General features: G+C 39.4%; 1 protein-coding gene across 1 annotated transcript; it reads right to left on the bottom strand.

The window, feature by feature from the left end:
- Positions 1-5,195: 5,195 nt before the first annotated feature.
- LOC126399205 (hydroperoxide isomerase ALOXE3-like) lies at positions 5,196-12,612 on the bottom strand. Its single transcript, XM_050059059.1, has 13 exons — positions 12,466-12,612; positions 11,090-11,294; positions 10,882-10,963; positions 10,450-10,553; positions 9,040-9,212; positions 8,090-8,233; positions 7,510-7,713; positions 7,028-7,114; positions 6,746-6,912; positions 6,505-6,626; positions 6,206-6,306; positions 5,488-5,658; positions 5,196-5,375 (listed from the first exon to the last, which is right to left on the bottom strand). Exons 1-13 carry the CDS (start codon positions 12,610-12,612, stop codon positions 5,196-5,198), a joined length of 1,887 nt encoding a protein of 628 aa, XP_049915016.1.
- Positions 12,613-15,482: the final 2,870 nt, after the last annotated feature.

Genomic DNA, 15,482 nt, shown 5'->3' with positions numbered 1-15,482 from the left:
GTCTGAGTGGGCGGAAGTTCGCTGCATAGATCAGCCTCTCATTGGGCGAAACGAGCCACCCGTTTAAGTCCCGCCCTACCACCTCTGGTTGCAGTTTTCAACACGTCCTTTACTAACTTTTGCGGTGTTTGATCTTGCGGGGATGTAGCCATTTTTCTGCCATGGTTCGCGTCCTGTAGGCGATATTTTTGTGGGCGTGTTACACCAACACCTGTTTCCCCCCGGCAATATTTTTGCAAGCGCACCGTTGCTGTGGCACCGCCCAGAACGATTGTGATTGGTTGAAAGAAATACAAGCAGCCGGGGCTTTTTTTTTTTATCCAATCTTAAAGTGAGAGTCGGTGCCACAGCAACGGTGCACTTGAAAACTGCTACACAACCGGAGGTGGTAGGGCGGGACTTCAGCGGGTGGCTCCTTCCGCCCGATGATCTATGCAGCGAACTTCCGCCCACTCAAACTACTTGCTCATTGGCTTCACTTTTCTGATCCAGAGGTCATGTCCACTTCTTTCATACAGTCTCTGGTGCAGGGTTTAAAAACAGCCGACTATACAACTAACAGCTGTGGATTTTTATCAAAACAAAACATGGTCTATTTTCTGCTATTGTTACTCCCACTACTCCTCGTGTGGGGTTTAATATTTGGGTAAAATGAGTGTTGTGGAAAGAAGCCATTGCCTTTAAAGTCATGAGTTGGACCATTACTTAAAATGACACACATAATTGTTTTCTCAGTTTTTTTTAAGGGATGTTTAGGGTCCTATTTAATCTGCAGTCTCCAAAACTCTTAGCAGCACCAAACAACAACAAAAACAATTATTGTCTTTACATGCTTGGTCCTGCTCCTTGGAGGAAGTACGCTGCTGTTAAAGTGTCTCATTGGGGCTAAAAAGTAACTGACCAATGTTGTGTACGGTGGACTGTATCTTTATTTGTATGGTGTTGTGGTTTTATTGGGTATGTGGGCAAAACACAAATAAAGAGGTGATTGAAAGCCATGAGTCTTTTGTGTCTTTAATAGTGATGCTATAGATCTTTCTCACATCACACTACTGTAATCATTTGTGTTTGTGTGGTTTACAATTTGGGGGATTGAGATGATTAAAGGATAAGAAAGACAAAAATGATCTCTGTAACACAATATTATACTGACTTTTCTCTCATGTTTGCATTTTCTTGTACAATATTAGATGCTTTACTTCATCAGATGTCTATAAATCCTATCCAAGAAGGAGATGAAGCTTTTTGCCCACACTAACATCATATGAGGGTTCACATAAATCCAATAAAGGCTGACACAAATCTGACGTTCCGTTTTCTTCACAGCTATGTTGGAGATACAATGTGTTGGATTTCAGGGATACAAAGATGTAATGGCACTTTAATGTAGTATCATGAAAACGTATTACTTAAGATGACAAATTTATCTACAGCATGTTTTAAACACAGAGGCAGATCAAAGTGCACAAGTACAGAAGACAAGCATTTTAAAATACCTCCACCAACAAAGATTGGGCAATAAAGATATAGATTTATAAAATATATTTCTGAATGGTTTATTTCATCTGATGGATTCAAAAAAGATGTGCAAAGTGCAGCTGCCACACAACATTGTCAGGTGTTTTCAGTATGGAAATGTAAGACCCAGACAAATGAGCTCAGCAAGATAAGTTTGACATTTTCCAAAAATAATCCAAAGTATTTATTAGAGTATGTTGATTGAGTAATCTCATGGAACAGATTACATTTTAGGGTATGTATTCAGCCATGTGCAGTAACCTCCCCAACACTGGCCATGCGATAAAATAAACTACTTCCATGTGATTACATAAATATTGGTGTCATTGAACAGAAGCGCTGCAATTAACATTAGGTTTTGAATTCACCGGTTTTATACAAAATATAAAATACAAGTCAGCAGAGGGCACCTTTGGTCACCTCTTTAGTCCTTGCCCCAATCTTAACAAGTTCTGGTTTAAATATTTTATGTGCTTTTCAAAAGTATACAACTGTAATATTACACCAGACCCATGCACTGCCATCCTGAACCTGACATATATTAGCTCTACTCCACTTGCAACAAAAGACAATACAACATGGTATGGTGGTGGCAAAAAGGAATGTTCTAACTCTTTGGAAAACTGAGGATGTGCCTTCTTTTAACCAACTTGTTACTGGTCATACTACCTATAAGTTTGGTCTTTACTGTTCATTTCTGAGAATGGGGGTGGATAATTTGTGTAGTTTGTGTTAAAATCTGAAAATTCACAAATAAAATATGAAAAAAATAACATCACAATCAACCATTTTGTAGCAGCTGTGTAGCCGTCTGGTATTCGCTATGGCAGTTGCAACGTTGCCATGGAAATGGCGGAGGGATATTTTTAGTGATGAGCCAGGTATACCGTTATGCTGATTTGAGCCCGTTCTAAATGTCTTGTTGACCAATCAGATTGCTCGGTCGGAACTACTTGTTGTATAATAATAAATCTGAAACACCGGCGTACTGATGGCGGTGCAGGTATAGCTCTACTTTACTTGCTTATTTTCACCGAATAATTGGAGTTTTGGGATTTTTTTTAATGGATATACGGTACCGGGAGAGGAGACATTACGACATTACAGCGCGGAGTAAACAAAGTAAAACTTTAAGATAGCAGCAACAATCGCTTAAAGTTGTAAATAAAGCCGTTTGTGTCGCGAAGGAAGAGCTACTTGTTTCCTTGAGCCAGAAAGATGATGGTCGTGTCTCCACGTCGAGGACAACAATCTCGTATGTACACCGAGAAGAGGACGGGCGCACGAACGCTAACAGTTAACTTAACCGCCAGCTGTCTAACAGACACACGCAGGAAGACAGGACAAATTCAAAGTGGTGCTCAGCCCGGACATTTCTTCTATTGGTGAGTCATACTGTTTGTTTATTTCACCGCTACAGAAATGTCTATATTTGACTATACTCTAGATGTGAATACTGTAGGTTGTGATAGAAGGTGGCCAGTGGATGTGACCGTTGGGTTAGGCTAGCATTGTTAGCTGCGACGGTAACGTGACGTCATAAGCATCTCATGCTGATGTTGTGGTCGAGATGAGCCAGGTCTGCATCAATCACCAGCCATCTCCTCAAGGTGCATGTCTGTTAGATTTATTTTTAACTTACAATATTTACAGTAGTATAAAACAAAATAGGACAGACCGTGAAACGGGACACTGTGAATGGGTAACAAAAAACTATGAACCTTCTATAAAGGGTGACAGACATAACAAATGCATCTACATTTCCCAGGAGAAGTAGAGTGTTTAACAGTTCATCTTGACTGAGCTTTCGCTCTGCTACTGTTGTTCGACTCCATGGGAACTGTTCTTACCGCTCTGTTTGGTCTCACTGGCTCAAAAAGCATAGGCAATAGATTTTTAATTTTGTTTGTGGTTGTTTGTATCTTATCAAAATTCTTAAACTCTATTGTATCAATATTTATCTGGTTTTAAGTACAGTGTTGTACTCAGTGCTCCTAGAAAATAACAGTTAATGTGACGCCACCAACAAGCTTGTTGAAAGATGGCTGCACCCTGCTGACGAAAAAATGTAATACAATCAATTTTTCTAGCAAATCTAGATGAATATTAAGTTTGATTGCAGTGTCATACCCGGCCTAGGAATCAACCAAAGCACAGTCATGTTGTTCAGTGTTTCATTTCCACTGAATTCATCACCAAACAGTCAGGATACTTTGCAGCCTCAAGGTGGAAAACTGACAAAGTTAATGGCAGGGGAGATCTGATCCCGGCGCTATAGCACAACCAAAGGTTTGGAATGTCCTGTGCAGCCAGCCTCCAAGCACCCTGGCATCTGATTCACTCTGTGAGAGGCAATTGAAGATTTTACACAGCTTTTATATTACTCCTCCTGAAGCTAGACAAAAATGTCAGTCTGGTGTTGGTTTATTTTTTCATTGCTTGTGGATCTGCTCTCATGTCCGTTGATATTGGATTAGGATTGTTTAATAGCTTGATAAAAAAAAATTTAAGTGCTTTTTACATCTTGGTCCATGGACTAGCCTCCTGGGACTAGATGACGAGTTATGTGCTGATTTTTGTCACAGAGACCTTACGCATATTCTGTTGCATTGCTCAGAAATGTATCTTAGTAGTGTGGATCACTGATAAAACCCCCACTTTAAATCACTATTTCCATACGAAAATAAGTACCCTGCACTCTGAAGCTTTCTCCACAGCCATAAAGGTTAAACCCTTTTTATTCTGCTGGACTGAGGCATTTTAACATGGGTGTCTATTAGGATTGACTCCCTTTAGGAGCCAGCCTCAAGTGGTCATTCGAGAAACAGCATTTTTGGCAATTCTGAGTTGGCTTAGTTTTTTGGCCCTGTAGATTCGAGAAACAGCATTTTTGGCAATACCCGCTACATTTAGTTTTCCACAGTTTCTTTGGTTGTTCCACCATTCAGCATTTCTGCTGTGGGCAGCAGGGTTATGAGTTGCACCTACACTTATGAAGATAAAAATAAAAATAATAGGGAGTCCTCGTAATCTGGTAGACGGCACACTCTACTGCTTCCCACACTGTCAACAGTAGAGCATCACAGCTTCACTCCTTCCGTTTCTACCTTTAACAGTAAAGGCCCCAGACATAGACACTGCATCACTGCCTATCAGAGAAAACTTAAATTCACTCTGGGCATTTTGCTAAAAGGCAACTCAGTTAAACATCTAACAGTAACTGCAATGAATTTACATTGATAGTCCAGCAGCTGCTGCACTAGCGGGCAGAAAATATGCTACCATAGTTTTGGTCTTGCTTGCATATAAATGCTGAGGTGCCCAGTTTCATGTTAGATCATTTTATTAAAGACAAAATCCTGAATTATTATAAGGAGTACTTAACAATTTCATGGTTATATATCATCAGTGATCAGCAGATGTTTGCTATTTTGGACTAACGCCTAACTGACTCATTTCATGAGTCCAAGCTTAAACATTTGTCACCCAAACTGCTTATTAAGTTGTCTATGTAACACTTAATTCACACAAAGATATAGGTGCCCTTATAGTCCCACTTAACATCTTACAACCCAGAATATAATTTGAACACACAACCCAGCATGCAATACAGGTATAATGATGTTATGGATATTGTTAATGCAGAAAGATAAAACAAAAGGCTTTATCGGGCTTAGTTAAATAGTTATACTGTTCTCTATCACAGGAGGGTTCAGATATATGTAAGGTACTACAAGCTGATAGTTTCTTGTTGTTATTTCTTCACTGAGGTTGGACAACTCTGCTTGAAATTCCTTCATCATCTGCTTAGGAGCAGGCTCATCAAATCGTTCATCAGGGTATGAACCCAAGGGAACCTGCCAATTACAAAGCAAAACAGTAAATCACAGTAACAGTTTTTTGTCGGTTTTGTCGGTACAATTATTTTTCAAGTGCTTTCAAAGTTTTGTTCATCATCACCAAACTTACCACATCTGTGTACTTGTTTGTAAGCGTCCACCCCATGGCTACAAATTTCACTGTCTCGCCAACATTTGGGAGGGTCTCCAAAATTGTCTTCATGCTTGACTGCCCCTTAGTGGTTGGTGGAGGTTTGCGCAGCAGGAGCGTGCCATTGGGGATCCAAGAGTAGTAGTCAAACTAAATTATAAAAGAAATTTCAGTAATTCTATTGGATGGATGTATAGAAATAGGTATACTATTAACTATTACATAAAACAGAATATAAAACTATGTACTCTGTGCAATCTTTCCTTTCATTTTTTTTCCCCCGTAACCATTTATCCTGTTGGGGGACATGGGGGGGCCGGAGCCTATCCCAACTGACATTGAGTGAGAGGGGGGTACACCCTGGACAGGTCACCAGACTATCACAGGGCTGACACATAAAGACAGACAACCATTCACAGTCATATTCATAATTTAGAGTCACCAATTAACCTGCATATCTTTGGACTGTGGGAGGAAGCCTGAGTACCCGGAGAAAACCCACGCTGACACCGGATGAACATGCAGACTCCACACAGAAGGGCTCCCTTACCATGGAGTTCAAACCAGGAACCCTCTTGCTCTGAGGTGACAATGCTAACCACTGCACCACAGTACTAACACAATCTGTTGCTTGTCCCATCGATTTGACATGTTTGTTTTAACTTCAAGAAGTTTTCAGAACTTCTCATTACCTTACCTGTCCATTATTGACTGCAGCATGTTGACCTGTCACTGTGAAGATTATCACTGTGATGAACTTGATCACCTCCTCGACAGTATGAAACTCTGATGGAAACCCTGTTGACAGCACAGTCATTATCAGTAAATATTGGTTGGCTTTCACTATCTGCATTGGTTAACATAATATATATACAGTGTGTGTATGTATGTATGTGTGTATATATATATATATAATATACTGTATGTGTATATATATATATATACATATATATATATATACACACATACATACGTTTCAGAACATGGGCTTATTACCTGAAGCTTTGTTTCCCAAGAAGCCATGTGTGAATATCTCACTGATCCAATCCTGCAGCTCAGTGTCTTTCAGCACCTCACTGTCTGAGGGGTAATAGTACTCCACCACTGCCTTCACAAAGCTGGTGAACACAAAGCAATTTGATTAAATATTTTAAATATTTACATTTGTAATTTTGTATGTGTTTTTGCTTGTAAAATGATGTAGCAAGAACTGTTGCAACATTTGTGTAAAGGTAACCTGTTGATGATGTCCCACAGCTTCAGGCCATCATCTCTGTAGTAGAAGTTGGGTATGGACTCCAGTCCTCGTGCAGTGATGTTCTCTGGCAGACAGAGGGAGCTGTAGGTCAATTCAGAGTGAGCCTTTTCTGCGAGCCCTATGTTCCCCTGGAGTCCAGCTGAAGTCTAACAATCAATAACACAAGTAACAAGGGACAGGTCTCAGTAAATAAAGACATCCTGAAGGTTGATGTGGTTTTCATAGTAATGTTATCAATATAAACATCTTAAAGATCCATACTTTACTCAAAATGCCGTCAGGTCCATAAATAGATTTCTGTCCCATAGTATTTATTTGGAGAGTGTAACGGAAATGAGGGATCAGCAGCTGTACAAAAAGAAAGGGGAGAATATTAAATTCAAATTATCCGTTGAAATGTCACCACCAAGTCAAAGTACGTAAACATTTCTATAAATCAGGCAGCATATAACAGGAAGTACATCCCAACTATCTATCTTCTACCGTCAAAGTCCGCTATAACCAAACTCTCAACAAATGACTTTTTACTGCTCTCAAAATTTTTTGATATAGTCAAGTCAACTTTATTTATATAGCACTTTACACACAAACATGGTTGGTCAAAAGGGCTTTTTAGCACACACTATAATCACTCCTGATCATTTCAAAGTCAAACATATGCATCTTTCTGATTTCAGACAACATATTTCTAAAGTTCTGTTGAAGTGAGTGACGCAGGCACCATTACAACAGTGAAACTGTACCTTGTAGAGGGGATGAAACACAGGGAAGCAGCGCAGAGTGGCAACAGTAAAGACTCCTGCAAAACCATGAGAGTTTGTGAAGTGATAGACTGCCTGATGTTGTAACAAGTCTGCATTTTTAATAAACATCTTGGCCAGCAGCCAGTCAGTCTCTGGGTCGCTGGGCAGAAAGATGGGGTTCTGCTCAGAGGGTTGTTGATACAGCTGAAATGTGGAAAAAAAATTGAAATCACAGTGATGGTCTTTAAATCCAGATGCAAACTGATGACTGTTCTACACAATACAAATGTTCGTAGAGCCTCTGCTTAAAGGAAAAGCACCATTCTCAAGCTGTCCTCTCATATGTGAGATAATATTGCAATATCTACAAGCTGCCTATGCACAGCTGTGTGTAAGTTGAACACCCCCCACTAATGACACATAACTGGGGGCACAGTGCAGTGCAACTGTAGTAAAAAAGGGACATTCTCATAGCAGGGTGCCATGTTTCTGTGTGCTACTGCTGTATAATTTAGATGATTCTACAACTTTCCATCTGCAATGTGAATGCTGAAACTGATTTGATCTGTCGGTAAAATACCTGTATTGCAATTGGCATCAGTTTGTTTTCGGGATTCAAGTAGAACATTATGAAACCAGGAGTCATGTGCAGAGATTCACCATCATAAACCTTAGTGGGTAATCCATCCAACACCTTGTAGTCACAGAGGAATATGTTACCTTTCTGTATGGGGAGGAAAGAGAACAGAAGCGTAGTACACATCAAGAGTAGGCCTGGGCAGTATTAGACTATTCTCTTTCTATTAAACTGATACAGACTGTATTTGGGAATATATCGTAGTGAACAACATGCGCCTCCAGAGGTCAGTCAGTCAGAAACAGGTAGCTTAGCTGAGAAAGATGGTGAATGTGGTTGAGATAACATTACAGGACAAGTAGCACAGAAAAATGCCTCTGCCTGTTTGGGAGTATTTTGGGTTTAGTCCTGAATGTAAAGGTAAGCCAGCAAACGTGGACAAAGCTGTGTGCACTGTTTGCCTCAATAAAGTTGTGGCTAAAGAGGTATCATCGACTGTGTCATCGGGTCCTCCTACAAGACGGGTTCTTATTTTTCATCTATTCAGTATACCATGGGCCATAAGTATTTAAACCCAGGAAGACTTCTAAGTACGCTAATTGCATATTAAAAACAAAGCATTGTAGGCTGGACAGTGTCATGCATGCTACAATGAATTCTATCACCAAAAGCTCGGCTTTTATGTCTTGTTTTTTTGTCATTGTTTTTACACAAATACCATCATATACCATATACCCCGGTGAAATGTCAAACAGATATCGCCCAAGCCTGATCAAAAGGTATCACAGATTTGTACGGTGAATGAAGACAAAACCTCTTTATAAATCAAAACAATGTGAAGCTATCAAATGGTATAGACCTCAAAATATTAAAGCACTTTTCACTGCTGTACAAGTAAACTCTCAAGTTAAAGAAAAGAATATCACCCATTTAAAGCCATTCTTTTTTCATACCTCCATTTCCTTCTGCAGAGAGGTTCCTTCTGCCAGGAACGGCTTCACCATCTCCTCTGTGACTGGAAAGTTTGGGGGAAGCTCTGAGCAGCGCTTGATCATGTTGGGGTTGACTCCGTTCAGAAACTGGGATCCATAAAAGTCGTCTTCCTTCCAGTGCTCTGAAACATACTCTGGAAGAACAGCAACTGGCAAATATGATATCTAATGTCTATCTAATGTTCTTCTAGAAGCTATAAGAATGCTTATCCAGAAGGTGGAGAAAACCACAACATATGCATTAGGTCTGCTGGCTAGCCTCTATATTGAGGGTATAACAATGCAACATTTGGATAGATCTTTGCCAGTCTAGCATTAGTTAAATGAGCTCTACCGTATTTACTGCTTTGAGTTATATTAAGCTGTGTTTAGCAGTTTTGAATGATGCCTTTATCATGTCTAAGATGGAGTCCCATTGACCATCTGTTCTCAGTCCTGATCACACAGAAAGTATTTTAGCAGTTGGAGGTGCCTTTTTGTAATTGTGTTTTTTAATGAGAATAAAGCTTTTTGCTTGTGTTTTTTGCGTTGGGACGTGCCTCGCCTTTCTGCGCTCTTGGCACCTGGCGTTTTTGCTGGAGCGCTCTGCTTTGAAAAAAATTCAAGTCAGAGCCAGAAAGAGCCCCACATCAACTCTTTTTCGTCATCTTTTCTCCCGTTGTCCAATCAGATGATTTGACAGGTGGGCCTTCTGTGGTGGTCACGACAACAAGTTCACAGTTGGTAAACAATAGAGGAGAAACTGGTGGTAGCGGTTGCTGGATACCCAGAGCTATACTAAATACTGTAACTTAAATGAATAAATAAACAGCAGATTGATTACATGGGAAGGTTAGAATAAGGAGGGGAGGACTGACAATAAAAAGGCAATAAGCGTTTTTTTCACCAGTGGCATTCAACTGGGAAAAAAAAAAAGTAGTGGGGCGTGCCTCACGTTTTGCAGCCTGCAAAGCACTTTCTGTGTGATCGGGGCCTTACCCATGTTTTCCTAACAACGTGCTCTGACACATCATTTGATTCTTTGCTAATACAATGTTGGCGCAGCTTTTAGGCCAGCAGTACACCATTTATAGCTTCTGCACAGTGCTTAGCCCAGTAGTTTCTGTCAGTCACCTTTCATTTTCATAGCTGTCCCTCAACACTTTTTAAACCACTCAAAACATGTTGAGTGTTAAGCCCATTATATTACCCATTACTAACATATTGAACCCATTACAACTCATTGCATATATTTATTTACAGTTTTTGTCTCTGTATTGAGGGTCTGGGCTGCTTTAAGTTTACACATTCATCAGCACTTAGTCACCTGCTATAATGAAACTATAGGAATGACAGTTTGAAGAGCGTAGTATAGCAGAACTTAAACAATACCTGACATTTGTGTCTTTTTAGACCAAAAGATGTTTTTCATATCCTCAATTTTTCCCCAGCTTTCAGTGGATCCAAGCATCCCCTTAAACATGAGCTCAGCACCCCTGAGATAAGGAAGGGTAAAACAAAATGCAGATAATTAAACAACAAAGTGACATTATTGCTCCATATAAATAAGGCCTAGATTATACTGAAATCACTGACTCACTCACATTAAGTTTTTTGTATAAAGAACTTCCATTGTCTTGGACAAAGAGAAGCAGACTTCTGATGGGAGCTCAGATACATCTTTGAAATGACTCTTGTGTGGTAGCTTTTTATCAGAATTCTCCCATCTAAAAATGGAAAGGCAAAACAGAAAGTTGCATAAAGATTCGTCCTGGTAGGCATCTGAGACAAACAGCAGCTGTAGAAATACACATTAAAACTTACTGGTACAAAGTCTTTTTAAGCATCAGCTCATTTTTCCTGTGGTCAGTCAACAGGGGATGGTCGTCCTCAAAAACCTTCGTGGCTGAAGCATACAAAGAACATAACAGCAGGAAAATTTCAAGGACAAAACTAGTAAGATAATTGGCACAATTATTCCGAGGAGTGGAATCTAATAATTTTCTAATTATTTGGGGAAGTTGAGGCAGACCTCTTCCTCCTCTCAGCTCAACCAGTTCTCCCCTGGAGATCCATCTGTAACAGGGGAAAAGAATGGCTTCTCCTTCTGGAGTCGTCACCACTATTTTGGAGCAGAACCACTCATCTTCTGGGAGAAATAAAAAAGGATCTTTCTCCACTTTGACCAGCAGAAGTTTCCCCAGAGATGAACTGGTTTTCACGGTGTAGTTTGATGTCTGGAAAACATTAACATTATACCTTAGTCCTGTCCTAATTGTAAAAAGTATGAATGACATCAAGGTAGATCAACAAGAAGAAAGAAAGACAAAGCAAATCCAACACTTGTGTAAAAAAAACGTTTTTGCTGATGCTGAATAGGAACAAGTGATGTCACAGCTGTTCATCAGCATAATGTAAAACTAAGACTTAACAGACTTTTACAATGCTCCCATACCGGTAGTTTCTGTCAAATGTAACAGTGCTCTCTGTTGTGACAGTGACGTATTTGAGCTCACTTTGACATATGGAGGGGAATGGGAGGTGGATGGCGTGGCACCAGGATGAGATGGCTGCCAAGCTGCAGACCGCTGTGTCAAACCAACAAACAACAAAATTGGTTGTTTTTTAGGGAATCTATGCTGTGTTCCCAGTGGCTTTTTTTGTCACCAAACTGTTATTTAGTGAATTCTCAGTGTTTTCTTGCTGCAATTGTGGCACGAAAAGCAGCTGTTTTTTCCCCCAAAATTTTGCTGCTTTTCCAGTGGGAATTGTACACCCAAAATAGGGTATTTTCAGCCAAAAGATAATCTTTTCCTTATCATAATTTACAAATGGTACATATCCATGGTTCACAGAAACGTACAATGCCAACGTGTTTTTCTGGTGATTGAATTGGAAGTAAAATTACCGAAAACACTGACTTGTTTAGAAATGAGCACATATGCTTACTGTATAGTATATATCACCCAAGGGTGTGTTCAGTTGAAAATAGATTAAAAGAAAAAGTGGTGAATTTAATGAAAAATGTTGTGAATATTTTACACCTATGTTTGGATGTGGATTTGAAACTAAATATACATGTTAATGTATGGTCATGCTGATTGTCTTATGGAGGCCATTTTGAGAACATTAGGGCTTTACAGATGGATGAATTGTTTAAAGTCTTAACGGAGTCAGACTCATGACCACTGAGTTATTGCCAACTAGTTATTGTGTTGTCTTAGCCATCAGATTTTCTTGGTTTCCTCGGATTTGCACAGATTATTATTTCTGTATGGACCATTTAGTCACAATTGCAGTAGAGTAAAATAAGTGCAGTAAAATAACCTGTTAATCTAGAGGATGTTTGTTCTTATGTAGACAAATGCCACCCCAATACACATGCATCAGCAGCTGGATCCAACTTACCATCCCAGTTTTAAAATCCATACCATAGTTGTCCAACTCAGTTCGCTCGCTCTTCCCTCCAGTTCCAATTAAGGTGACAAATATGTGGTCAAACGTTCCTGCGTGTGTCATGTCACCTGTTGTCACTTGTAACTTGTACTCAGCCATGGTCATTTGTTTTCAGTTCTGTGTGGACTGGAATAAAGAAATGAAATACCTAAACTCAGTGGCAAATGTCACTAATATTGACAAAGCTACAGTAAATACCTGTTATCACTTACCTTTTGGCCTTAGTTATTTGGCTCCTGCTTTTCTCAGTTCTGCTCTTTATTATACATCTCCACATCTTGTGCTCCTCCCACTTAAGGTGGAACCATAGCAGATCGTTAAGTTAAGATTTATAAAAAATTCAAACTATTAGAGAGTTTTCATTAAAGTCCTTTTTTGGAAACAATATATATACATTCGCAAATTCACATGCAAATCATACCCTCCAGACTGTAAAGTTACTAATGTACTGTGATCTACCGGGCAGCTATAGACAAATGGTTACTCAACAAGACATTCAGTACACACACACACACACACACACACACACACACACACACTTTATTAAGGGAGGTTTCTACATAAAGATACATCCTTGTACTTAAAATTCAGTGATCTGCAGTATTTGAACTCTGACTTCATGGAAGTTCATGATCGCTCAGATCCAGCAATGCAAATATTTTGCACATTTGAATTCAGATATGTAAATTATAACTGCTCCAAGTCTGATGAGAGACAGGTTTGTCATGGGCCTTGTCACCATAACAGACACACATAGCTCTCTCATAGGATTCCTGAAGCAACCTGTGAGCTCTGGTGTATTCCATGCCCAAAAGGATTAAGGCAGTGCTAGATAATAATGGTTGGCACACAAAATATTGACACTTTAGGCACAATTTGGACATGTTCACTGTGGGGTGTACTCACTTATGTTGCCAGCTGTTTAGATGTTGATGGCTGTGTTTTGAGTAATTTTCAGAGGAAGGTAAATCTATACTACTATACAAGCTGTACACTGACTACTTTAAGTTATATCAAAGTGTCATTTCTATAGCGTTGTCCCATGAAAAGATATAATGAAATATTTGCAAAAATGGGAGGGGTGTACTCACTTATGTGAGATACTGTAAAGCCTTAAACCAAAAATAAAACGTATATCATCCACAAGCACCACAGATTTTCTGTTCTTCCCATAAAGGGTCGAAGATAAAAAGTATGAAGCACCATCGTGAACCTAAAAAAATGTAATTTCTTTGGAATGAAGGTTGGATTCAGTCTGAGTTTACCACCACTTCAAATTAACAGGAAACTTGGATGAGGTGGTACAAACATCGGCTGCTGACCTTTTAACATTAACTCTAGCAAGCTTACCTCGTTGACTTGGGTTAAATTCCCCCATTAGCTCTGGCTGTCATGAGGTCAGAGGCTGGCGGCTCTGTGTGCAGCCAGTTTCATTTTCATTGCAGGTTTTTTTTTTTTTACCCCCTAGCCTACTGAAGTTAAAAGCACACCTATTTTTTTATTTTATTTTTTTTTCAAATCCACCATGCTTTAGGCCAGGCAGGGGGTAGACTTAGGCTGGGTGGGCTGCAATGGAGGTGCTTCTTGCATACTCTTCCCACTCAATCATGTTTAGCTCAAAGACATACAGTTTCCAAAAAGGAACGTGAAAACTTGTAATGGCTTACTACCCACCCCTCAAGGATTTTGGAGTTCTTGACATAGCAGAGGATGAAGGATTCATTCAACATTAAACAGACAGCAAGTATGATTCAAACGTATTTATTCACAATAAAGCAAAAGTAAAAATAAACACACAAATCTACAATCAAGATAAATCTAACTAGGACACTAAAGGTTGGTGTGTGTATGAGAACGAGCAAGAGAGAGGTGTGTGTGGGTATGACAAAGACAAAAATTAAATGGCTGACAACAGAGGTAACTACTACAATGACGCCAAAGCAAAGATGGATACTAAGGTTCTTCTGTCCACTCCATGTTAACAGATCTACTAATCAAAGTGTACATCAAATCATTATTTCTCAAAGATGATTTATTTTATTTTAGCTCATTTTTATCATTGTATGTTTAACTGTTATTTTTCTGACTGGAATTAATTTGATGCTATAAAAACAGGGGTTGACATCATGATTGACATCTGTGTGTGCCAAGTGGTGTTCTTGTGATCAATGGTGCTGTCGCAGTTGGGGCTCGCATGCATAGGTGCCTGAGTAATGAAGCAAGTGAAGCAAATGCATGCCATAATTCAATTAGAGGAGGCAAAGTTAAAGTTTTGCTACCCCACCTTTTTCTTATATCTCATCATCATACAGTCCCCGCAATTAGGTGAATATATTTGAACAGCCTCTATCAATAAAAGTTTAGCTATTTTCAGCAACTGACTAAAACAAGCAGCCCTGAAAAAAACTTATTTCTGGACTGCCTTTGGAGTTAGTTCAGTCCAAGAAGTCGCTGATCACACAGCTGATTAAATGATCGGTGTAGACTGACAGTGCAGTGCAGTGAGAGAGGCAAAAAGAGCAGAGCTTTTCCTCACAGCACTAAAGTGTCTGAATTAACAGTCAAATGTATGGATTGGATGGATTTGGGAAGATTTGATTAGGAAAAGGAAGCTGTCTTCGAGCCCTGTGTGTGTAATACAATTGTCTTTTATTTTTAAAAGTTCTGCCAAGTATTGTCCCCCCTGTGGCAGCTATTGGTAATTTCTTCTTGTCTCCAGGATGTGTCCCTTCCTATTGCTATTGCATGCTACCTTTCAGCCTATATTGAAGAAACCTAACTGCAATCCTGCTCTAGCAATAAACTGTAGGCCTATTTCTAAACTACCATAATTATCAAACGTTTTAGATAAGGTTCAATTCACTGCCATGTTGGAGAGACACAATATTTATAAGTTACAGTCATGGTTTCGAAAACAACACTACTGAAACTGCTTTTCTGAGAGTTTCAATTGATATTTTAATGTCCTC

This window comes from Epinephelus moara, chromosome 12 (assembly GCF_006386435.1).
Source record: "Epinephelus moara isolate mb chromosome 12, YSFRI_EMoa_1.0, whole genome shotgun sequence".
Lineage (NCBI taxonomy): Eukaryota > Metazoa > Chordata > Actinopteri > Perciformes > Serranidae > Epinephelus > Epinephelus moara.
The sequence above is the reverse complement of the archived record's forward strand: the minus strand, read 5'-3'. Positions and strand labels throughout refer to the sequence as shown.